At 48.4% G+C, this 23,196-nt stretch overlaps 1 protein-coding gene and 1 long non-coding RNA gene across 9 annotated transcripts in view; both read left to right on the forward strand.

The window, feature by feature from the left end:
* Positions 1-9,264, forward strand: part of LOC106967582 (uncharacterized) — a 22,821-nt gene extending 13,557 nt beyond the window's left edge. The window contains exons 3-5 of the long non-coding RNA XR_008291852.1: positions 184-4,277; positions 4,446-4,563; positions 7,163-9,264. This is a non-coding gene — a long non-coding RNA (uncharacterized LOC106967582). The remainder of the gene's footprint in view (positions 1-183; positions 4,278-4,445; positions 4,564-7,162) is intronic.
* A 12,445-nt stretch (positions 9,265-21,709) lies between these two features.
* The window catches only part of RILPL1 (Rab interacting lysosomal protein like 1), a 39,218-nt gene continuing 37,731 nt past the window's right edge, over positions 21,710-23,196 (forward strand). For 3 of the 8 annotated variants that reach the window (XR_003415632.2, XM_027044269.2, XM_053206319.1), the window contains exon 1: positions 21,713-22,621. Coding sequence is in view for 6 of the 8 variants with exons in the window: in XM_027044269.2 (XP_026900070.2) it covers positions 22,313-22,621 (309 nt within the window). In the remaining 2 variants the exon portion in view is untranslated. Of the gene's footprint in view, positions 22,622-23,196 lie in introns of all 8 variants that reach the window. The other 5 variants (XR_003415633.2, XM_027044267.2, XM_027044271.2 and 2 more) reach the window with 3 other exon arrangements.

Below are 23,196 nucleotides of genomic sequence, written 5' to 3' on the forward strand. Positions count from 1 at the left end.
GACCTTCATTATGTCCCATCAGCTTTGAGCTTCAGTTTCCTCGCTTGTAAAAGGGGGAGGACACCACGTCCACCACGCGCCTTGCTCATCTAGTGAAGTTATTAAGAGGATCAGATGGCATCCCGTATGTGAAGGTGCTGTGCAAATTTGAGGGATTTTTTTTCTTTTTCTTTTTCTTTTTAGGGATTATTTCTTGAAAGACCATCAGGCAATAGGGGGCAGTAGTGGCCCAATATCCAGTTTCCCCGCTTCAGGTGTCAAAAAACAGGTGCAGGGCTTCCTTGACTGAACTCAAGAGCTCTAGTGATGTCCCCTGACTCCCCGCTCTCCGGACTGTGTCAAAGGCCCTGCTTGTGCTGGCAGGTCAGTTCTGTTGTGTTATTCTGGGAGCCCAGAGCCTGTTCCCTCCAGCCTCATTAACCCACTTATATGCCTCTCTTTCTCTGTATTGAAGTTCTTCCTGCTTATAATACCTACAGTAGCTTCCTATTAAAATGAATTAAACTGGGGCGCCTGGGTGTCTCAGTCGGTTAAGCAACCGACTTCGACTCAGGCCATGATCTCTCTGTTCCTGAGTTCGAGCCCCGTGTCAGGCTCTGTGCTGACAGCTCAGAGCCTAGAGCCCGTTTCAGATTCTGCGTCTCCCTCTCTCTCTGCCCCTCCACCCCCCACACTGTATCTCTCTCTCCAAAAAAAATGAACATTAAAATTTTTTTAATGAATTAAACTGAAACAGGTTTTTTGACTTCCCAAGCAACCGAACTGTATAGAAAAGTGCCAAGAACAATTCTGTTTTTATCTAGAAATTAAATACATTAATTTTCACTTGCAAACTGATGAAATATTCTAATTCCACTTACCAGGGACTTAAAATGTGGACATTTATCATCTTGGTGGACCACCCTGAATTATATATTGTTGGATTTTATAAAGTAAATCAGGGGACCCAAATTCAAATGCCTTCAGGGATCAGGCAGTTTATATGAATGAGTGAAGGCACCCCAGCTTAAGGCAATAGGGAGTAGGGAGGAGTGTGGCAAATTGGAGCATAGATGCTGTACCTAAATACACTTGGCTCCAGTGTTTGAAGACACAGTGGTGGCCAAACCAAAAATGCAGCCAGAAGTCATCTGTGAATTTATTTTTTTATATTAGAAATGTAATTAACTGTGCTATCTAAAAATCAGAAAAGAGACAAAAGTAACTCCAAACACAGTACCATAAACTAATCACTTATCAACTACTTGGCATAGTTCCTTCTTTATAGAGGGTTTTCTTTTCAGTGGCATAGCCATAAATTAGTCATCAAGTGTCTTTTGACATTACTTCAGGATCTGAAGACAGGCTCTCAGGACTTGCCAGACCCACCCACTGTAAATGTACACTTTTATGGTCCTCAGCACAGACTGGCAGGTGCTCGCGTGCCATGGTGTATGTGAACGCATTCAACACAACAAACAGATGGCTCATAGCCGGCACTTAGTAATATATGATGAATGACGAATGAATCTCTCAACTCAGGTCTGGCCCAGAACCTACCAGGGGGTTATCAGTAATCAGTGAGGTGCAACAAAAAATGGGTCCTGTCCTCCCTCCCTCCCTTCCTTCCTTCCTTCCTTCCTTCCTTCCTTCCTTCCTTCCTCCTTCCCCCCTTCTTTCCAGCTTTACTAAGGAATAGAAATATAATTCATGCCATGAAATCACTCTCTTTTTTTCCACATAGAAGCTCTTAGTTTATTAACCCTCACATGAAAAATCTGCACAATCACCACAGACAAAATCAATGCAGAATCTTTACTCCTTTTTTTTTTTAATTTTTTAATGTGTATTTTTGAGAAAGAGCAAGCGAGTGAGCATGATCGGGGGAGGAGCAGAGAGAGAGATAGAAACCCAGAATCCGAAGCAGGCTCCAGGCTCCAAGCTGTCAGCACAGAGCCTGACATGGGGATCGAACCCATGAGCCATGAACCAAGCGATCACGACCTGTGCGGAAGTCAGACGCTCAACCGACTGAGCCACCCAGGTGTCCCGTAATCTTTACTCCTTCTGTTGTCCAATCTCCAGCCCGCTGTTCACCAGCACCAGCATTAGCTTTTGCAGCGCCCCTGACTTTCTTCATTCCGTTCTTGCATTCTTTTCGCCGTTTTCTTGAAGTCTTTTTGTTCTCCAACAGGCCAGGTCTTGCAAGTCTATGTTTGGGTTCATGTATCTTTACACACCCTAAGGAATCATAAATCATGCCAAAGCCAGTTGTCTTGCCACTGATGAGGGACAGGAGCAGAAAAATGTTCACCTTTAGCCCAGAAGGGTGACCTATATAGCCTGCACGGTTTTGATAAGCATCAGGTAAGAGCTGCTTGCTACATACTTAAAGGGTCTCATGACTGCCTGTGCATCTCATTGATAGTTCATACCGAGCTGAATGATAAGCACCAGAGAAATCTTACAAAAGTAGTTTTACGAGTAGACGTTCAAAGAAGACATTTGTGACCTACTACTCCCTGCACGTCCCCTCCCCCTTCAGCACTAAGCATATAACCACCAGCTTCATACAGCCAGAGTGCAGATTTCTCTGCCCAAGGGTCCTGTCGCTGTGCTGCTTAAATAAACTTACTAAGTTGCCCCGGAACACATCTCAATAATTCTCTCTTGACTGCCTCTCTCAATGATCCTGCAACAACACTACCAAAATTCGTTCTGAATCCAAATACGAAGATGACAGCTGTTGTGGTCTTGTACATTTTGGCTAGTTTTTCTTGAATTTCTTAGATACTGTTGCTTTCCAGGGTGTAGAACATCGATGACCATTTGTTTCCATAAAGTAGTCAGTCAGTCATGAACTTTCCGGTCCGGATAGTTATTGTGTCGTTCACGGTGGTGGCTGAGCTCCAAGCAGCCAGGGGGGAAAAAGAGCAAAATCACCTTTTTTTTTTTTTTTTTAATGTTTATTTATTTTTGAGAGAGACAGAGACAGAGTGCGAATGGGGGAGGGACAGAGAGAGGGAGACACAGAATCCGAAGCAGGCTCCAGGCTCTGAGCTGTCAGCACAGAACCCCACACGGGGCTCGAACTCACGAACCGTGGGAACATGACCTGAGCCAAAGTCGGACGCTCAACCAACTGAACCACCCAGGTGCCCCGTGAAATCACCCTTTTAATGTGTACGGTCCAGTGGTTGTTAGCGTATTCAGAGTCGTTCACTTATCACCTCTGTCCAATTCCAAAACATTTCATCACCCCTAAAAGAAACCTTGTACCCATTAGCTGTCACTCCCCATTTCCCATTTCCCCCAGCCCTCCTGGCAACCACTCATCTATTTTCTGTCTCTATGGATGTGAGATGAAATCGTACAATCCATGGCCTTTTGTGGCCAGCTTCTCTTACTTAGCACCATGTTTTCGAGTTTCTTCCATGTGGTACTTCATTCCTTTCTGTGGCTGAATAATACTGCACTGTGTAGACGGACCACACGTTGTTTGCCATTTGATGGACATTTTTGAGTTTCCACTTTTTGACTATTGGGAATAATGCTGCTATGAATGTTCACACACGCATTTGTGTATGGACATACGTTTTCAATTCTCTGGGGTATATACCTAGAACAGACAAAATAAATCCTTTCTGCTTGGAATCAGAAGCTTGTTGAGCGAGGGACTAGGAAACCAGATTAGAAATTGAACAGTTGCGCCCATCAGTTCTCAAAAGCTGGCAAGTTCTAAACAGAATAACAAAAGGCTGTTTCCACAGAAAGGCTAGCTCAGCTTTCTGCTGTCTGGGTATGAACACTCCCTTTCCCTTCTGGTCCCACGGAAGTCTGTTTTATAATTAGGGAAGAGTAAAGGAGACTAAGGGATTTTCTTTCATCAGTATTTTTTTTTTTCATTTTCAGTTTTAAAATGTCACTTTGTTGGGAACAATTTTCATAGAGTGATCAGAAGTGAAGATAAACATAACCACGATATCACCACTTAATCAGATCAGTCCTTGCGGGAGGGCGGGGGAGGGGGCTCCGTGTTAGGCTTCTGCCCATTTGATCTCAGACCCAGGCAGCCCTCTCCGCCCACCCCCGAATCACGGGGAACTACATCTCCCAGGCTCCCTTGCACTCCGCTTCCTGGTAGGTTGGGCCAGTTGCAGACCCTGACAGAAGGTCAGAAAGTGGAGAAAGGAAGAGGCCGCAGCATCTGTCTCCCTCCGCTTTGGGAAGCATCTCCGCTGTATCCAGCCCCTCGGAAGTTCCCGTTTTCGCTGGGTGGTCCTGGATCCTGGACTCTGGTAATTGCACACTTCCTTTCATCCCCTCCAGTCCTAACTGGAATAGCGGCTTTCTGCTGTTGCTAATCTGTGGCTCGTCTCACCATCCCTTGCTTGGCTCCTATCATCACCTGTTGTGACGATTTCAAAACATATCTACGAACCCTTTGGTTCCCCTCCCTTCAAAAGGTGCAGCCTAATTCCCCTCTCCTGGACCAGGAGGCAGAACTGGCTTTGTGACTCACCTCTGTCTAGGAGAATGTGGCAAATGTGACAATGTGTGACTTCTGATGCTAAGTCATAAAAGGTATCGTAGTTTCTATCTTGGTTTTTTTTGTTTGTTTGTTTGTTTTTTGAGAGAGAGAGAGTGCACACACGAGCTGGGGAGGGGGCAGAGGGGGAGATGGGCAGAGGGGCAGATGGAGAGAGAGAGACTATTAAACAGGCTCCGCGCTGAGCACAGAGCCTGACGCAGGGCTTGATCCCACGACCCTGGGATCATAACCTGAGCTGAAACCAAGAGCTCAAACGACTGAGCCACCCAGGCGCTCCCTACCTTGTTCTCTTGACTCACTTCCTCTGAGGAAGCCAGCCATCATGTCATAAGGACACTGGAGCTGCTCTGGGAAAGACCTACATGGGGAAAAACTAATGCCTCGCCCCAACAGCCATCAAGCACACCATCCTGGAAGTGGCAGCTCTGGCCCCAGTTAAGCCCTCGGAGAGCAGCTCTCGCCAGTATTTTGACTACAACTCATGAGAGACCCTGCATCAGAACTGCTCAGCCAAGCTGCTCTCAACTTCCAGACCTGCAGAAACTACAAAAGATAATAGTGATTGTTGTTCTAAGCCACAAAGTTTTGGGGTGCCTTGTTGCACAGCAGTAGATAACTAATGCATATGTCTAACCAATTTCCAGCATTAAAACCTTTCCATTGGAGAGGCCCCTGGCTAGCCCAGTCGGTAGAGCATGCAACTCTTGATCTTGGGGTGTGAGTTCGACCCCCACATTTGGTGTAGAGAGTACTTAAAAATAAAATCTTACAAAAAAAAACAAAACTTTCTATTGGAAAGGCCTAGAATGGATTCTGTTTTCTGACTGATACAAATTCCTGTCCTGAATTATAAACCAAATGTAAAATTAACATCTGTAAAAATGAAAAGTCTAGGGGCGCCTGGGTGGCTCAGTCGGTTAAGTGTCCGACTTCAGCTCAGGTCACGATCTCGCGGTCCATGAGTTCGAGCCCCGCGTCGGGCTCTGGGCTGACGGCTCAGAGCCTGGAGACTGCTTCCGATTCTGTGTCTCCCTCTCTCTCTGCCCCTCCCCCGTTCGTGCTCTGTCTCTCTCTGTATCAAAAATAAATAAACGTTAAAAAAAAAATTTAAAAAAAGAAAAGAAAAGTCTAGAGGCGCCTGGCTGGCTCAGTCAGTAGAGCATGTGACTCTTGATCTTGGGGTTGTAAGTTGGAGCCCCATGTTGGGCATAGAGATAGATAGATAGATAAATAGATGGGGGGGTGAGGGAGGGAAGGAGGGAGAGAGACGGGGAGGAAGAAAGAAAAGAAAGAGAAAGGAAGAAAGAAACAAAGAAAGAAAAAAGAGGAAAAAAAGGAAATGTCTAAATGGGAGTCTGCTAGTGAATTTGAAGGCCTGGTCACATGACCCTGGGCCCCTGTGGTAGGCCCTGCTTGCACACGGGGAACAATACCTGGAAGTAATTAATTAGAGACTAAAGGGGGTAATCCAAATAGAAAATGCTACAGGAAAACAGAAGAGGGGCATTCTTGATGGTAGAATCCAGGGGTGAGGAAGAACAATATTTAAAGATTTGGGAAATTAAGTGAAAAGAAAAGGATAGTCCAGATCATGAAAATGAAACTGAAGTATTAAAAAGAGAACATTTTATTTTTTTTAATGTTTATTTATTTCTGACAGGGGTGGGGGCAGAGAAAGAGGGAGACACAGAATCTGAAGCAGGTTCCAGGCTCTGAGCTGTCAGCACAGAGCCCGACACAGGGCTTGAACTCACGAGCTGTGAGATAATGACCTGAGCCGAAGTCGGACGCTCAACCGACTGAGCCACCCGGGTGTCCCAAAAGAGAACATTTTTAATATCAACTTTATTAGATGACTATATTTCTACAGTGTGAGGGAGTACTACTGACTTCCTGGTCCCAAACTAAACATCAATGTATTTGTTTGTTTTCTTGTTTGTTTGTTTATTTATGTGTGCTCAACATCCATTCTCCCCTCCGTAAGAGTACCTCATTTGTCCACTGGGGATTCCTTTCCCTCCTATCTTATCCAGCACCACTCAGGTAGACTATCCCTACCCTCTGACTCTAAGCTTGACCAATCAGCATAAGTACAGGGATTGGTCCAGGGATAGGTATGTGTCCCAAGCTGAGCCAATGATATGCAATGAAAATGCATTGAATTTTCTGAAGCTATTGGTAAGATTTAACCCTAGAGGTCCTGGAGACCACCTTTGCCACCATGTGTGGATAGCCTGCGTGAAAGTGACATCAACATCATGCAAATCCCAAGCTGAGGAGCAGAGAATAGATACCAGATGCTATTGCCATCAGAAAGCCCCTGGATCCAGCTATGCCTGAAGTTCACATCCTGGACTTCTTATTTACATAACTTTTTCACATAAGTCACTTTGAAACGTGAAAAAGTTTTTGTCAAACTCTGGAAATCCAAAATAAAAGGCGTTAGAACTACAGGGATTTTCCCCGTGTGTATTTGGAGATGCTCATGATAAGCAGGCTCGATGCTATAAATGCTTTAAAATAATTTAGGTCAATTAATTAGCACCATGGTTTAGATTTTGACAGTGCCTAAGGAAAGACTGTGTTTTCAAAGACCAGCTTATGGGCTAGAAATATTTTTTTTTCTTTTAGGTTTTTTTTTTAAGTAATCTCTACACCCAACATGGTGGGGCTCCAACTTACAACCCCAAGATCAAGACTCACGTGCTCTACGGACTGAGCCAGCCAGGCGCTCCTAGAAATGTAATTCTTAGCCCTGTCGCTCATTAAAAGGTACATACTCAGCTCCTTTCTGGGAGTGTCTTTGCTTCCTCACCGGTAACATAGAGTAACATCTACTCAGGAAGGCTGTTTGTCGTCTGCTTTGCAGACAAAGTGAGCTGCTCTTTTTCTGGGTTTCCATAACATTCTCAAGTGGCTCTATCATCATCCTTATCTGGTGTTATTTTTTATTATTCGAGTATAGTTTATATGCCACACAACTTACCCATTTAAAGTATACAGTTCAATGGTTTTAGTTATATTCACAGAGCTGTGCAACCATTATCATGATGAATTTTTAATTCTTTTTTCTAATGTGTATTTATTTATTTTGAGAGAGAGAGAGAGAGAGCTCGAGTGTGCACAGCAGGGGAGGGGCAGAGAGAAGGAGACAGAGAATCCCAAGCAGGCAGCGCTGGCAACACAGGGTCTGCCACAGGGCTTGATCTCATGACCGCAAGATCATGACCCGAGCCGAAATCGACAATCAGACGCTTCACCGACTGAGCCACCCAGGCGCCCCCGTTATTTTTCTAATTCTTAAAGATTAAGAGTTCGTGCAGCTGAAAAGCATAAAGGTAGCAAAAAAATCAGGCACAGTGTGGTCCAGTTGCTCAGGTTACATCACCAGGATGCGGTTTGGTCTCCTGTGTCTGAGCCCTGCTTTCCTTCTGTCACCTTTTTGCTCAGGCAGGCTGTCCCCAAACCACCGCGAGATGGCCACCAGCAGCCTCAGGCTTCCAGCCGAGTTTTGCATCAACCACATGGGAAGAACAATGAACCAAATGAAAAATTACCTTTTCTCAGAGGTCCAGGAGGAACACCTGGGTGGCTCAGTCGGTTAAGCGTCCGACTTCGGCTCGGGTCATGATCTCGCGGTTCGTGGGTTCGAGCCCCGCGTCGGGCTCTGGGCTGACAGCCCGGAGCCTGCTTCGGATTTTGTGTCTCCCTCTCTCCCTCTGCCCCTCCCCACTCATGTTCTGTCTCTCTCTCAAAAATAAACATTAAAAAAAAAAGGAAAAAGCAAAGAGGTCCAGGAAAAGTGTGATGGAATGTCACTGGACTGTCTGAAGTCAGTCCCTGCCCATTCCTGAGGCAACCACTAGGCCCACGGGTTGGCTAATGCGGGCTGGTCAGGCCTGGGTTTCTCCTTCCCAGGAACCAGGTCGGGGCGGGGGGGGGGGGGTGCCCCTGAAGAAGACCAGAAAAATGGGGTGGATCCTAGGAGGAGAAACAATACATGTGCCCCCTCCAGTCACTGGCCTGTGAGCTCCTCGAAGGCAGGGACTTCTGCCCTAAGTTATCTTTGCACTCTCAGAGCCCCTGCTGGGTGACAAAGCTAGCCAATGGCTGCGAGCTTCCCGACTGGATAAATCCCCTTTCCCTTTTCCCTCTTCTGTCCCACTCTCTCCTGGAGTCTGGTTCATCTTCCAGAAACAAGAAGTTCTGTGAAGAGATAAAGATTCCTACAGAGTGATCTGGGCTTTCAGAGGAAAGTACTGTTTTTACCCCAGGCACAACAAGAAGGCAGAAATACCTCTGAAGTTCCTCAGTTAATGAATGGATAAGCAAAAGGTGGTCTATCCACACAATGGAATATGATTCAGCCATGAAAAGGAATAATGCAGTGGCCCACACTATAAAGCAGATGAACTTGAAGACATTATGCTCAGTGAAAGAAGCCGGTCACAAAAGACCAGGTATTATACGATTCCAGTTACGTGAAATATTCACAATAGGTAAATCCATAGAGACAGAGAGTAGATTAGTGGTTACCTCGGGCTGTGATGCGGAGTAGGGAGGAAACGGGGAGTCACTGCTGATATGGTTTCTGTTTAAAACAATGAAAATGTTCTGGAATGAGATGGGGTGATGGTTGCATGTAAATACACTGAAGATCACTGAATTGTACCTTTAAATGTGTGGATTTGAAGACATGTGAACTATATTTCAATAAAGTTGTTTAAAACAAACAGGGGTGCCTGGGTGGCTCCGTTGGTTAAGGGTCCCACTCTTGATTTCGGCTCAGGTCATGATCTCACAGTTTGCGGGATCGAGCCCCACGTCAGGCTCCTTGCTGACATCTCAGAGCCTGCTTGGGATTCTTTCTCTCCCTCTCTCTTTGCCCTTGCCCGGCTCGCGTGCTCTCTCTCTCTCTCTCTCTCTCACGTACACTCTCTGTCTCTCTCAAAATAAATAAATAAACTTAAAAAAAAATAAACAAGCACACACAGGGAAGTTTTCAATCCGCCAGGGTATGGTACAGAAACAGCTGGGCTGGCACAGCTGGGTGAGATGGCAAAAAAGGCAGCCAGAAGCTGTGCCTTCAGGATAGGATCATGTTCCAAAGCTAGTTTTCCCCTAGCGCGATTTCCACCATGAATATCAAACAACTGTCGAGCCTTTGAGAGAGAGGAGAGCGTGCCGGACATCCAGGAGCTGGCCTGGCCCTGTCAGCTGGCCTCCGTGTACTCCCGTTGAAATAACAATTTCACAGAACATCAACATCAGACAAGGCCACCTCGGAACCACCATAAAACAAGACAGAACACGAACATGGTCCAGGCCACGAAATACCAAACATCTCCCCTTCTTGGCTACTAGCAGTAATGGCTGCTGCTTTACCAGTTACAGCCTCAGCCTGGCTCTACTGTCCTCTGGATAAGATTTGAGAGCCCCGGGCACCTGCGTAGCTCAGTGGGTCGAGTGGGTCGACTCTTGGTATGGGCTCAGGTCGTGATCCCAGGGTCGTGGAGTCGAACTGATTCTCTCCGTCTGCCCCTCCCACCCGCTTGTGTGCTCTCTCTCTCATACATACATACATACATACATACATACATACATAAGATTTAAGAGCCCCAGTCCTAGAATTATCCCTGCTTCCTAACAGCACCGCTCCAGGGCAAAACTCCTAGATCCTTAACTCTCCCCAGAATCACCCAACCAAAGCCCGAGTCCTATAATCAGTTCTTTCTAACACCCTGAGTTCTCTTACTGAGACACCCCCACAGTTGCGCAGGGCGTCCGGTCTCCCGCGCTGTAATGAGTAATAAATCCAATTGTCTCAACTTCTAGTGTGTTCCTGGTGGTCTTTGGCAGGACATCGACGGCTTCCAAACATCTTTTTATGTGTGTATTTGATACCAAAGACAGCTCAAAGGGACTACAGAGGTCAATCACACGCACTCTGGCTGTGGACAGACCAGGCTTGAATCTCAGCTCAGCCACTTACTGTGTGACCCTGTGGCCAGTTCATTCACCTCTCTGAGCTTCAGTTTCCTAAGCTACAAAATCATGTCATGCTTCTGCTCAAAAACCCGACAGTGGCTCCCAACATCATTCAGAATTGAGTCCATACAGCGTATCCTTCCCTGCCCCCGCCCCTCCGCTCTGGTCTCTATGGAGGCATTTCCCCTCGCAGAGCCAGTCAAGCCCACCAACCCGCTTGCCGGCCCTCTATCTCCCCTGCACCAGGCACACTTCTGATTCAGAGGCTCCGCGCTTCCTGTCCCCTCCTGAAGGAAAAGAGCACCCCCCTCAATCCATCATCCTCTAAGCCAGTGGTTCCGAGCTCAGGTGAGCCGCAGAATCCCCCAGGGATATTGGTAACATTACAAAGGCTCAGCCTGTTCTGTTTCATCACTGATGGAGGGAATGTAAAACGGCACAACCATTTGGGAAAAGGTGATGTGTTGGGTTTTTTTTTAAGTTTATTTATTTTTGAGACAGAAACAGAGCATGAGCAGGGGAGGGGCAGAGAGAGAGGGGGGCAGAATCTGAAGCAGGCTCCAGGCTCCGAACTGTCAGCACAGAGCCCAACACGGGGCTCGAACCCACGAACCGCAAGATCGTGGCCTGAGCCGGAGTCGGACGCTTCACCGACTGAGCCCCCCAGGCGCCCCAAGCACGTTTCTTGAGAAGTTAAACGTATGCTTATCCTGCAGCCCAGACGGCACACTTCTAGGTGTTTACCCAAAAAGAAAGGAACCCACACGTCCAGAAAGACTTGCACACGAACAGTCACAGTGTTGGAACGAGGCAAAAACCGGAAATGACCGAAACGCCCAACAACAGGCGAATGGATGAGCAAATGTGGTGTTGGCCATACAGTGGAATACCGGTCAGCAATAAAAAGAATGATGGGGCACCTGGGTGGCTCAGTCGGTTGAGCGTCCGACTTCAGCTCAGGTCATGATCTCACACTCCGTGAGTTCAAGCCCCGCATCAGGCTCTGTGCTGACAGCTCAGAGCCTAGAGCCCGCTTCAGATTCTGTGTCTCCCCCTCTCTCTCTGCCCCTCCCCCGCTCATGCTCTGTCTCTCTCTGACTCAAAAACAAATAAAAACATTAAATAATTAAAAAAAAAAAAAAGAATGAGCTATTTAGACACACCACAGTTTGAATGAATCTTCAAACCATTATGCTAAGGAAAGAAGCTGGACCCGAAAAAAGTGCATTCAGCTCCCTGCTGTGATGGGTGATTCTGAGTAACAGATACGGACATTCTGTGTTCACTCCTATTGTGCATAAACCTAGACGTGGAATTGCTGGGTCACAGGGCAGATGTACGTTCACATTTAGCAGACACGGACTCTTTGTCAGAGGGATTTCGCCAAACACTCCTGACAGCGTTGTCTGAGGGTTTTGACCTTGCCAAGCCTAAAAAATGGAAAAGGACTAGTGTCCTTGAAATGTGGGGAATAAAGAAGGGCTAGACACCCCTGCCCCAGCCCCCAAAGAACAATGCAACTCACTCACTTCTCACACAGTTGAAAAAAAACCCCACAAATTGTGTCCATCTGCACAGCAACGTTGTTTAAAAGAGCACAGTCTGGGGGCGGGGGAGCCTCAGTCTGTTGAGCATCCCACTCCTGCTTGTGGTTCAGGTCATGATCCCAGAATCATGGGACAGAATCACATGTCTTAAGATTCTCTCCCTCTCCCTCTGCCTCTCTCCCCTGCTCGTACACTCTCTCTCTCTCCCTCTCTCTCTCTCAAATAATTAATTAATTAATTAATTAAAAAAAAAAGCACAAACCATAAAATCCTGCCAGTGTCTATCAAGGGAGAAATGATCAGGTAAATTGCAGTATATCCATAAACCAAAAAGCTATACCATCACTTAAAAAAATGAAGAAGGGGCGCCTGGGTGGCTCAGTCGGTTAAGCATCCGACTTTGGCTCAGGTCATGATCTCGCGGTTTGTGAGTTCAAGCCCCGCGTCAGGCCCTGTGCTGACGGCTCAGAGCCTGGAGCTTGCTTCGGATTCTGTGTCTTCCTTTCTCTCTCTCTGCCCCTCCCTGGCTCATGCTCTGTCTCTCTCTCTCTCAAAAATAAATAAATAAACATTTTTTTTAATGTAAAGAATGAAGGAGGTATCATCTACTAAAAAAAAGACTGAGGAATGGCTAAAATCGAGGTGTTGGCGAGGACGTGGAGAAAAAGGAGCCCTTGTGCACCGTTGGTGGGAATGCAAACGGGTGCAGCCACTGTGGAAAACCGTATGGAGGTGCCTCCAAAAGTTAAAAACAGAGCTTCCTTATGATCCAGCAATTACATTCCTGAGTATTTACGCAAAGAATACAAAACACTAATTCAAAAAGATATCTGCCTCCCTACGTTTATTGCAGCATTATTTGCAACAGCCAAGGGGAGGAAGCAACCCAAGTGTCCATCCACAGATGACTGGATAAAGAAATGTGCTATATGTATACAATGGAACATTACTCGGCCGTTAAAAAGAATGAAATCTTGTCACTTGCAACAACACGGAGGGAGCTACAGGTGTCATGCTAAGTGAAATAAATCAAAGAAAAACAAATCCCGTGGGTGCCTGGGTGGCTCAGTCCGTTAAGTGTCTGACTCTTGATTTCAGCTCAGGTCATGATTTCACAGTTTGTGAGTTTGCGCCCCACATTGGGGCACTGTCAGCATGGAGCCTGCTTGGGATTCACCCTCTCTCTCTGCCCCTCCCCTCCGCTCTCTCTCCCTCTCTCTCAAAATAAATAAAGACAAATCCTATATAGTTTGATTCACCTGTGGAATTTAAATAACAAAACGAATGAACAAAGGAGAAAAAAGACAAACCAAAAAAAAAACAGACTCTCAACTATAGAGAACAAACTGATGGTTACCAGAGGGGAGGAGTTGGGGGATGGATGAACTAGGGATTAGGGAACATAGGGATTAGGGAATGCACTTGTATGATGAGCACTGAGTAATGTATACAATTGCTGAATCACTATATTGCACACCCGAAACTAACATAACTGTATGTTAACTGTACTGGAATTAAAATTAAAACAAAATAAAAATATTAGAACTTATGCTACCAAAATGTGTATGTTAGGAGTTAAAACCTATTAGGATTCAGGAGAAGTAAAGTATGCAAACTTATCTGTAAAAAAAAAAAAAGAATAAAGTAGGTCTATATATGCTGAGCTGGAAAAATAATTCTAGGGTATTACGATGTGAAAAAACAAATTGCATACTAATATGTATGTCATGCTTCCATTTTATTTTTTTAAAGTTTATTTATTTACTTTGAGAGAGACAGAGCGCATGCACAAGCTGGGGAGAGGCAGAGAGAGAGAGAGAGGGAGAGAGAGAATCCCAAGCAGGGTTCTCACTGTCAGCACAGAGCCCGACACAGGGCTTGAACTCATGACCGGTGAGATCATGACCTGAGCCGAAATTAAGAGTCAGACACTTAACCGACTGAGCCACTCAGGTGGCCCATCATGCTTCCATTTTAAAAGTAAATGCGTGTTGGGAAGTAAAACTAATAAATGTGTGTTTAGAAAAATAGAATGTGCATATTCTCAGGGGAAAAAAATCAGGAAGAACGTCGAGCAAAGTGTCAACCATAGTTACCTGGGAGTAGAATGGAACTGGGGGGAATTCTACTAAATACATAATTGTGTCAGTGGTGGAACTCTGGGTTTGGCCGACCCAGACCTGTTCGTCCCACCTGGGACACTTGCTTCCCAGCATGAACGGCATCAGCCACTGCTCACACCGTGCCTGTGGTTGCAGAGCCACAGTCCCCTTATCTCCCAACACTTCTGATGGCCTCAGGTGCCCACAGAGGCAAAGGCTGCAGTCGCCTCAGCACCCGGACCCACCTGACTATAGGGAGTCCACCTGGAAATGGGGAGAGGTTAACGCCCCATGGGAAAAACTCAAGAGAGACTCACAGGAGTGGGCAGATAAATTGCTCACCTTCCCCCACATATCCCCAACCCCACTCACCCAGTACCACGCTCTGTGTGATGGACGGAATCTGAGGTTCGGTGGGTGCACACAGCCTCTCCCCGGGGACATTCCAGAAAACTGAGCAAGCAGTGGAGTGTTCTTGCAAAGCTGGGCCAACCTTGGTAATATTCTATTTTGAATCTGCTCTCCCTTTTCTGCCTTTCTTCTCTTCCCTCACTCTTGAATTCCTGGTACTGTACCCTCCAATAAAGCATTAGCTCATAAAATTTGTCTCAAGCCCCATTTCTAAGGAACCCGTACAAGGACAAGTGGGTGTTTTTCTACTTTGCTAATATTTTTTTCATTAAACATGGTCTTTAATTAAGAGCCCAAGCATTGGTGTGCATGAGACTCTTAAAACAGAGAAGCTCTACCAGGCCAATGCAACATGAGGGAAAATCTAACATTTCCAGGTAACCTCCTTTGAGGTGGAAACAGGCATTGACATTCAGAGAACATGTGCTCAATGCACTTTAAAGAATCTGGTTGCTAGGGTTTGATCATCCTGTTTTCCGAGATGGGTTTGGGGAGCCTGAGTGGAATCTCCTATACAATGCCCTTGAAGGGAGGTCGCCTATCAAGCAGAATCCACGCAGAACAGACCACGAGTTTCATGTGACATTGCTAGTGTTTAGATGCGATGGTGACATCAGAATTGTCCATGATCCTCTTAAGTCTGTCAAAGAAGAAGGAGGAGGAGGAGAAGAGGGACGGCTGACAAGCCGGAAGAGCAACCACGGGAAGTCAGGAGGGTGGTGTGGGTGGAAGAGGGGGTGCGAGTCTATTTCGGGTTGTCAGCCCTTTGGGATGGAGCTCAAGGCACAGGGCGAAGGCAGCGTTGTGTGGGAGACCACTCAGACTCCTGAAACATAGGAATGCTCAGAAAATAGTAGCCTGTCTTAGTCAGCTTGGGTTGCTATGACAAAAATACCGCAGACTGGGTTCTTTATACACAACAGAGATGCATCTCTCACAGTTCTGAAGTTTGGGTCCAAGATTAAGACACTGGCAGATGTGGTGACAGGCGAGAACCCCCTTTCCCGGTTCATGGATGCCACCTTTTTTTTTTTTTAATTTTTTTTAACGTTTATTTATTTTTGAGACAGAGAGACAGAGCATGAACGGGGGAGGGTCAGAGAGAGGGAGACACAGAACCTGAAGCAGGCTCCAGGCTCTGAGCTGTCAGCACAGAGCCCGACGCGGGGCTCGAACTCACGGACCGCGAGATTGTGACCTGAGCCAAAGTTGGCCGCTTAACCATCTGAGCCACCCAGGCGCCCCTGGATGCCGCCTTCTTACTGAGTCCTCACAAGGCAACAGAGCGCGGAGGCCTCTTTTACAAGGGCACTAATAATACCTCCTCATACCATCACCTTGGGGGGTAGGATTTCTTTTTTGTAATTAATTAATTAATTAATTTTTGAGAGACAGAGAGAGAGAGAGCAAGCACGGGAGGGGCAGAGAAAGAGGGAGAGAGAGAATCCCAAGCAAGCTCCACACAGTGCAGAGCCTGATGGGGGACTCAAACTCACAAACCGTGAGATCACGACCTGAGCCGAAATCAAGTCGGACACTCAACGGACTGAGCCACCCAGGCGCCCAACGTTGTATCATTTTATTCATAGACGGTACAACAAGCCCACAGTCTTTAAATTCCGAGTTATTGAGAGGGGATCTGGGTACTGAGCAGGTGGACAGAGGAAAGGACCCTCGAATGACCTGCAAACCACCCCCGCCCCCCCGGGTTTCCCAGCCATTCAGCTCTGGCGGGGCAATCTGTCTCTGTGTGACTCCGAGTGAAAGTAGAATTCTGTTGCTTCTGTGGTAGCTGAAAAAGCTTAAATTCTTGCTTTCCCGGATTGCAGGGCACGGGCTGTAACACCAGATCCTTCATGTAGACGCTGACACTAGGGACTGGAGTTTGGAGATGCACCATGGCACACAAGAGACCCAGAGAAATAGCAGGTGACTGGTGCTTAGATGTGGGCCAAAGACAGTGAAGTCGACACAGATCAGACTATGCAAGTCTGTGTCAGACACGGTAAGGGCTCTGGATTTTATTGTAACCTGGCATCAACACCTGGCGGGGTGAAATGCATGTGCTTTATCAAAAGTGCTGGCTGTGCAGAAAACAGGTTAGTGGGAAGAAGAGACAAAGAAGAAATCAGTTAGAAGCCCACCATTGGCTTCTTCCAGAAGGGAAAGTTACAGTAAGTGGGGCCAGGGTGGAAGTAGGGAGCTGGAGCAAAGTGGAAAATCTTGGGAGAGATTTTGGAGGCAGAATTGAGGGGTTGCCCTGATTCCTAATTCTTCTAATAGCCCCTCACATCACAGTCAGACATCAGTGCTGGTTTCATGATGTCGTTGCTCCAAATGAGACGCTTCAGTGGTGACAATCACAGCACATGTAATAGTCAAACCACCCACACAGCAAGCATAGCAACAGCTAACATTAATGTAGCTCTTACTGTGTGCCATCTTCTGTTCTAAACATTTTACGTATTTTAACTCGTTTAATCTCCGCTGAGATTACTCCCATTTTACAGATGAAAAAAGTAAAACAAAGATCCGATGACTTGCCAGATGTCACATCACATCCTCCCTACTACGTCAGATACGAACTTGACCCCGCAGTCAATCTCTGCCACCCTTTTCAACTTCATTTCACGCTGTTCCCCAACCTGCCCCAACAAGTCCGCTGGTCAGTCTGCTGACTCACACACGAACGGAGCCCATTCTTCCCCTGGGCCTCACACACATGGTCTGTGGCTGTCTCCTCTTCCTTCACATAGCATATTAATTCCACGTATCTGAAATGGACAGAATAAGTAAATCCACGGACAGAAAGCAGGCTGGGGCTTACGGGGTTGTTTGCCTCACCCGTTCAGAAAGTACCAACGGCTGTGAGCTTCCGGCTGGATAAAGTCCTTTTCCCTTTTCCTTCCCACCCTCTTCTGGAGCCTAGAAAGAAGGAGTTCTGGGAGGAGGAAACATTTCTACTAAGTGATCTGAGCTTCCAGAAGGAAATTACTGTCTTAACACGGGCAAACCAGCAGGGAAGGTAGAAACATCCCCAAAGCCCGTGGATGGATGGATAAACAGAATGTGGCCCGGCCATACAATGGGAGATTATTAGGCTATGAAAAGGAATTATGTGGTCCCACGGCATGGATAAACCTTAAAAACATTATGCTGAGTGAAAGAAGCCGGGCACAAAAGGCCACCCGGTATATGAAATGTTCAGAATAGACACATCTATGGACCCAGAAAGCAGAAGAGTGGTTGCCAGGGGCTGGGGGCAGGAGAGGATGGAAAGTCACTGCTAATGGGTACAAGGCTTTGGGGGGAGGTTGTTGAAAATGTTCTGAAGTTAGAGGGTGGGGATGGGTGATGGGTACAGAACTTGCAAATATACGAAGAACCACTGAATTGTACACATTAAAAAGGTGAACATTATTGCACGTAATTTACATCTAGAGAAATATTTAAAAATGAGTCTTGCCCCTTCCACAAAGAAGCAAAAAGAAATGTCCAACACACCACCGCCAAATAAATTGAACCTAAATCAGATCAAACCTGTTGATACAACTACCAGTCTAAAGAAAATACCAGGAACAGACATATTAAAGGACGTTACAGTGGTGAAATTAGCAACATCCAGACAGCATCTCTCTAAGACAAACAATCCCATTTCATCAAGAAATAAATTTCAGGGCGCCTGGGTGGCTCAGTCAGTTAAGCGTCCGCCTTTGACTCAGGTCATGGTCTCACAGTTCGTGAGTTTGAGCCCCGCGTCGGGCTCTGTGCTGACGGCTCGGAGCCTGTACCCTGCTTCGGATTCTGTGTCTCCCTCTCTCTGACCCTCCCCCGTTCATGCTCTGTCTCTCCTGTCTCAAAAATAAATAAATATTAAAAATTAAAAAAAAGAGTGTTATAAAATATTCATAGTCGAGAAATACAGTGTGTGGGACTCTTTTTCCAATTGAATTGTGCTAACACGCCTGGTTTCTGGGACACACTGATTTCTTGATTCTCCTCCCCTTTGTCAACCCTCTCTTGCTCCATCTGAAATTAGTTTATTTTTGGTTTCTCCTGTTTCCTCTCTGTTTCCCACAAGAGCAGCAATCCTGTCTCTCTCATATTGCCGCATCCCACAGGGTTAGCAGAGTCCCTGGCATACATTAAGAGCTAAATACCTATTGAATAAATGAATGTCAACATAGCTCTTATCATTGCTCTGGTCCTGAGTTTCAGGTCCACATTTCCAGCTGTCACCTAGACGTCTACATCTACACCCAGACCAGGTACCTCCTCCAGGTATCTCTAACGATGATGGTGAGGATGATAGAACCTTAGAAGCACTGGGGGAGGCCGGCACATACGCGGATTTGTTTAATGATCACAATTACCCTCTGTGATCCCATTTTATAGAGTGGGAAGCTGAGGCCCCGAGAGGCCAAACACCTGGTCAGTGACTACGCCAGGATTAGACCGCAGAGAGGTTCTGGAAGCTTAACCACCAGGCTTGACTGCTTAAAACTGTAGCCATTCTCCTGAGCTCACCATCTGGGGTCATCTCAGACTTCTGCCTCCCTCCCCCTCCCCCACTCCTTTCCTGCCCCCATCTTAAGTTCAGGCTGCAGGCTGGTATTCTAGTTCTTCAATCCTGTTCCCCTCCCAGCTGACTCTCAGCACATCTTTGCTGCCTTTAGGGAAAAACTACCCCAATCTGGGCATTCATTATTTATTCCTTCATTCAACACGGGCACCCACTGGGTTGGCTGCATCCCTCCCGGCAAGTGGGCTGAATGGTGCCACCCTGCCCCAAAAGATACTTCCGTGTCCTGATCCTGAAAGTGGAGACCTTATTTTGAAAAAATAATCTTTGCAAGTGAATTAAGTTAAGGACCTTGAGATTAGATCATCCTGGATTGTGCAGATGGGCTCTAAATCCAATGACAGGTGTTCTTATAAGAGACACAAAGAGAAGACAGACATGCATGGAAGGACCATGTGAAAACAGAGGCAGAGACTGGAGGGATGTGGCTACAGACTAAGCATCCCAGAGGCTGGAAGAGACAAGAGAGGATCCTCCGGAGAGCCTGATCCTGCCAACACCTTGATTTCAGATATCTGGCCTCCAGAACGGTCAGAGAATAAGTTTCTATTGTTTTAAGTCTCCAAGGTTGTGGCAATTTGTTACATCAGCTGCAGGAAGCTAATGCCCCTCCCTGTTTCTCACTGTCCTTGATTTTGGATGGGGATAATCACATGTCCACCTCACTGGCTTGCTGTGCACAGATCTGACCTCTTACCAGCTGCTGGGCCCTGGGCGAGTTATTTGACCTCTCTGTGCCTCCCCCCTTTCCTCATTTGTAAAACAAGGATAATACTTCCTAGGATGCTGTGAGGAAGCAGTTCTCAAACTCTCTGGTCTCAGAGACCCTTTTCCAAGGGCACTCTTAAAAACTACTGAAGACCCTAAAGAGATTTCATTACGTGGGTTATATCTATGAATATCTACTGTAATTGGAAATTTAAACTAATGTTTTTAAAAATACTGGTTAACTCAAAAGCAGTTACATGATATTTTAACATGCATATATTTTTTTCAATGTCTATTTATTTTTGAGAAAAAGAGACAGAGAGAGCGCAAGCAGGGGAGGGGCAGAGAGCGGAGACACAGAATCCAATCCAGGCTCCAAGCTCTGAGCTGTCAGCACAGAGTCCCCCACACGGGGCTGGAACTCACAAACTGTGAGATCATGACCTGAGCCAAAGTGGGATGCTTAACCGACTGGGCCACCCAGATGCCCCTTAACATGCATATTTTTTTTAAAAAATAACTCTGCTCCAAAACAAAATACTGGCAACGGTGGCATTGTTTCGTATTTTTGCAAATCTCTTTAATGTCTAGCTCATTATAAGAGAGCTGGATCCTCACATCTGCTTCTGCATGTTCAGTGGATTGTGATAGGCTGTTTTGTGTTACATATACTAAGAACATCTTGCCGCACATTGATACAAAACTAGCAAAAGGGACAACCTCACAGAGACCCTCTGGGTACGGGAGAACCCCAGTGGCCATTAGGCCACACTCTGAGAACCCACCGGGTATGGATTAAATGGGGCAATATAATATTTAGTTGTAAAGCACTTAGAATTTAAAGCTGATGTCCAATACATTTGCAACTTAAAAAATATTTTTAATCGATAATGTGCCAGGTTGGTGTGGGTTTTAGGATAATGTTAAAGTTCTTTTTCTCTTTCTTTTCTCTTTCTTTCCTTCCTTCCTTCCTTCCTTCCTTCCTTCCTTCCTTCCTTCCTTCCTTTCTCTTTCTTTCTCTCTTTCTTTCATGCCTCCAAAGAGCTCAGTCTCATGGGGGAGGCGTATGTGTAACCACACCGTTAAAACTCTGTGTAAGGAGCAATTCTATAGAAGACAGCGGGTTGTGGGAACGCAGAGGAGGGTCCATAAGCCATGCGTGGCGGCGGGAAGAATGGGAGGGCCGGTGGCTTCAGGAAAGGCTCTTCTGGGGGCGGGGTGTCCGATGGACCAGGGGACTTAGGTCAAAAAGGAGAGGGGTCTTGGACAAGAAAACTCGCGGTGCTGAGATCCAAACCCCGGCCTCACCTCCTCTGTGAAGCGGTGTTTATGTCACGAGGAACTGCTAAATGGACGTGGCTCTGCGGGCGGGGCCGGCCGGCTGCTTCGGGGGCAGGGGACCCCTCCACCCTTCCTTCGGCCCCTCTCGGGCGCCTGGGCTGGAGCGCAGGGCCCGGCGCCGCCAGCTCCGCCCGTAGCTGGGTCTACGGGCTGGGGAGCTGGGGGGGCTGGGGGTGGTCCTCGCTCTCTCCCCAGGATGGGCCCCATCCCGGAGTCCACCTCTCGACCCCTCCATTCCGCTCCACCGCCGGGGCCGCCGCCCGGCGCGGCGAATCGTCCCCAGACGAGCCTCCCCCACCGCCCCGTCCCCCTCCCCCTCTCCTCCGGGCTAGCCTCGACCCCTCCCCGGCGGCAGTGGGAGAGGAGGAGCCAGGACCGGGCCGGAGGAGGGGGCGGCGCGCCCGGACGCTCGGGGGGCGCGGAGGAGGAAGGTCCCGCGGGGCCGGGGGGAGGGTGTGTGGCACGGGGGCCGGCGAGCGGGGGGAGGGGGCCGCCTAGTCGGCGGGTCGCGGAACGGGGCCCGCGGGGACCCGGGCGCCCTCGGGCGGCGGAAGCCGGGCGCGCCCCTCGCCAGGCCGGGATCGGGGCGGGGCGCGCGGCATCCCCGCGGGGGGAGCCGGTCACCGGGTCTCGCCGCCACCAAAGTTTCCCGGAGGAGCCGCGGCCGCCCTTCCTTCCCCGGCCCCGGGCGTGGGGGCGACCCCCGGGCGAGAACTGTTTCCGAGGGCGACCGGGCCCCGTCTCCGGCTAGACCCCGCGCCTCCATTGCGCCCAACTCGGATTCCCAACTTGGGAGGCGCCGCGGGCCTGCGCACGCGCGCCTTCCTCGCCGCCGCCGCCGCCTCCTCCCGCGGGGGAGCAGGCTCCGGGCCGAGCCGCGCGCCGAGACTCGCCCCCCGCGCGCCGCCCTCCGGCTCGCGGTCCGCCGCCCCCGCCCATGCGGACGCCCGCCCGCCGCCCGGTGCGCCCTCGCCCGAGGGCCAGCTGAGCGCGGACCGCCCGCGGCGGCGCGAGGTGGGCCCGGCCCGGCGCTGCCCTCGACAGCGGCAAGTTTGGGAGTTGCACTAGTTTGCGGGGTGGGGGAGAGGCCGGGCGGGGGGCCATGGAGGAGGACCGGGGGTCGTCGCTGGCGGCCGAGTCGGCGCTGGAGAAGAACGTGGCGGAGCTGACCGTCATGGACGTGTACGACATCGCGTCGCTCGTGGGCCACGAGTTCGAGCGGGTCATCGACCAGCACGGCTGCGAGGCCATCGCGCGCCTCATGCCCAAGGTCGTGCGTGTCCTGGAGATCCTGGAGGTGCTGGTCAGCCGCCACCACGTCGCGCCTGAGCTGGACGAGCTGCGCCTGGAGCTGGACCGTCTGCGCCTGGAGAGGATGGACCGCATCGAGAAGGAGCGCAAGCACCAGAAGGTGGGCAGCGACCCCAGTATGCCCATCCGGGGAATGGGGCCGCTGGGATCCAAGGGCCTTTCAGCATCCCGCAGCTGTAGGCGCACACGTTTGTGTATGCAGAGACTAGACGAGGAGAGACCCGACTGGATGAGAGAGGGAGGGAGGGAGGCCCCTGGCCCTCTTTTGTCCAGCCAGCGCCACCTGGCATATACCACCTCAGAGATTAGGGCAGTCCTTTGGAGTCAGACCTGAGTTCCAGTCCCACCTTTACCGTCTAATAGCTGTGTGACCTTGGGTAAGTTACTTAACCTCTCTGTGCTTTATTTCCTCGCATGTCAAATGGTGATAGTAATAAGACCCACCTCATTAAGAATGAAGTGTGATGTATCTAAAGCGCATAGATGATATTATTTTCCAGAAATGAAATAAGCCCTCTGCCCTTCAGTCAGGCCCCTTTCTTCTTCTCATCCCCAAACCCCTCGTAGCAAAGGGGATGTGACCTCCAGCCACCCAGCTCATCAACCCCCAGACTCTGGGTTTCTATTTGCGAATTGTTCCCAGAATTCCTTCTAATTTATGAAACTGAAGTGCTT

This window comes from Acinonyx jubatus, chromosome D3, assembly GCF_027475565.1.
Source record: "Acinonyx jubatus isolate Ajub_Pintada_27869175 chromosome D3, VMU_Ajub_asm_v1.0, whole genome shotgun sequence".
Lineage (NCBI taxonomy): Eukaryota > Metazoa > Chordata > Mammalia > Carnivora > Felidae > Acinonyx > Acinonyx jubatus.